Genomic DNA, 2,167 nt, shown 5'->3' on the forward strand with positions numbered 1-2,167 from the left:
AGAAGGTCATAAATAGAAATGTATAATCTAATAACCCCCTGCGCGTGCTACGCGATCTCAAAATATAAAATTCCTAGGAAAAATAGCTTTTAAATTATTAGCTCTGGATCGTATTTTAGTGGACACCCTGTATAACGAATGACCCTGGACATAGTGTGAATCATTAAAATATTCTTGTAATCAATATATTGGTCTAATTTTTGTTACGAAATCAACTTAATAAAAGTGCTAAAACTATGGGCGCCCGGACAATGTTGAAAATTATCATCGAGGGGGGGGGGAGAAGCATAAATAGACCAGCGATCTAGTAAGCCTGATAAATAAGTTGAACGGTCCGTAAAGGCATCTAAGAACACGGTAAGATATCTCAAATTTCAAACATCTTAATCAAGTCATACCCAATTAGAATATTTAACTTCTGTTGGTAAGTATCTACTAGATGTAGACGAATATTTCTTATCACCTCCTAAGTATTCCAAAATTCCAATTAAATTGGATTTAAATAGGTATATGAAAGTAACCATATTGGAATTAAAAAAAACAATAGTGTTACCCAAATACTTAGTTGTTCTAATATTCATTTGCTTTACCAAAATACTCCCAGTTAGCGATTTATGAAGTTTCAAAGATTGGATTTGGCACTTTGTTATTTTTATTTTTTGAGTTCTCCCTTGCTATTATTTTTTTGTATTAATTAGGCGCATTATATTATATTAACATATTAAAGAAGCAAACTGGTTTTCGAGATATATATATATGTAAGAATGTGAGATACAAGAATCGACCAAGGTTACTTACGCCATCAGATATATTCTTTTCTGTCTATGATAAGAACGTCCTTGATTCCTAAACATATTTGTCTGGGACATCTTGTTATCTGTCAAGAGTCGATCTGTCTGACCCTCGTGGAAACTGCTTATCAGTTCACAACTACATCGATTACGCGTGTACCACAAACCCAATTATATTGTATGTATCGTAGCGTTTTTGCAAAGACTTTTGCTTTTATTACCACACTTATGACGTATGCAATAAAATAACAAGTTGATGTGATTTCATATTTTTTGAGCCAAAACGAAGAAGCAGCCTTTGCAATTGGTCATTTCCTTTCCATCCCCTCCGTCGTCCTGTTTTTCGTGCAAGTACATCTGCTTGTAGCTGTCCTCGTCGATGGGATCGTTGGCGCTTTCCAGAACCCGGAACCCAGCTTTATTTATAGCCTCGCTCACCAAACTCACATTCTGGTTCAAACAGGGGTAGACATCTTCGCCAACGTAGTAGAAATCTCCATCGGCGTGACCTCTGATGACTAGATATCCACCTGGTCGCAGGACATCGGCTATCCTCTTGGCCGCTAAGATGTAATCCTCGTACGTCAGACTAGCCACTTCTAAACAAGCGGCGGTGAATACCACGTCAAACGCTTCCTTAACTTGGCCTACGGGTTGAGGGCTCCTCAGATCAACGTGAATGACTTCTTTGACCTTGGACTTTAATCGTTTCTCGATTTTCCTGATACCTTCCTCCGCATCTCTTTAAATCACATCTTTTTTTTATAATACTAGAAATACCCTTGGTAGTAAACATTCAGACTTACTGAAATCCTTCTTTCTCGGCGCAATATTTAAACAAATTGTAATGTTGCTGCATAGGTCCCTCGTGTTCCAACCATTCTTTAACCGCCTTTTGGTTCAGATCACTGAAGTCGCTGTAGATGATAGTATCGCACACTTTACTAAATGGAGCCATCCTATGTACAACTGGTCCGCAACCTACCTCCAGGCATCGCTTTAAAGGACCCTTTAATTTACCTACGGGTACGTAATTATGTCTTCTATTTTAAGTAATTCGTGTAAATAGTATACGTAAACAATGGCTTACCCGTTTCGAAGACATCGTACAATTGATCCATACATATTTTCTCTGTGGGATACACTTGTCTATAGAAATGCCCTAAATAATATTGAGAGTCGAACTTTTCGTTGTATTGTTTTCGAGCGCTTTCTTCGCTTGGGGTTTTTGCCATTTTTGTATCGTTAGTTTTTGGGCCTCTCTCTGATATGCGACTAGCGCTGCTTCTATTTGTTATTAATGTGTGTCAGCTCGACGAACGTTTGAGCGTTGCCAGATGTACGATAATTATAGTATACGACGATAATTTCAAACC

General features: G+C 37.8%; 1 protein-coding gene across 1 annotated transcript; it reads right to left on the bottom strand.

Moving 5' to 3' along the window:
- Positions 1–984: 984 nt before the first annotated feature.
- LOC149924886 (nicotinamide N-methyltransferase-like) lies at positions 985–2,167 on the bottom strand. Its single transcript, XM_090160392.1, has 3 exons — positions 1,882–2,167; positions 1,598–1,811; positions 985–1,533 (listed from the first exon to the last, which is right to left on the bottom strand). The coding sequence occupies exons 1-3, from the start codon at positions 2,024–2,026 to the stop codon at positions 1,056–1,058; spliced, it is 837 nt and encodes a 278-aa protein (XP_090016518.1). The 5' UTR covers positions 2,027–2,167; the 3' UTR covers positions 985–1,055.

This window comes from Leiobunum rupestre, chromosome 10, assembly GCF_980474605.1.
Source record: "Leiobunum rupestre chromosome 10, qqLeiRupe1.1.hap1, whole genome shotgun sequence".
Classification (NCBI taxonomy): Eukaryota; Metazoa; Arthropoda; class Arachnida; order Opiliones; family Sclerosomatidae; genus Leiobunum; species Leiobunum rupestre.

What these genes read in the sequence shown, in the direction of transcription:
- LOC149924886 (XM_090160392.1), bottom strand. Translation starts at nt 2,026, where the DNA reads ATGGCAAAAACCCCAAGCGAAGAAAGCGCTCGAAAACAATACAACGAA. An exon ending in GTACGATGTCTTCGAAACGG is followed by an intron (nt 1,812 to 1,881) that starts GTAAGCCATTGT and finishes ACGTACCCGTAG; the next exon opens with GTAAATTAAAGGGTCCTTTA. An exon ending in GCCGAGAAAGAAGGATTTCA is followed by an intron (nt 1,534 to 1,597) that starts GTAAGTCTGAAT and finishes TGTGATTTAAAG; the next exon opens with AGATGCGGAGGAAGGTATCA.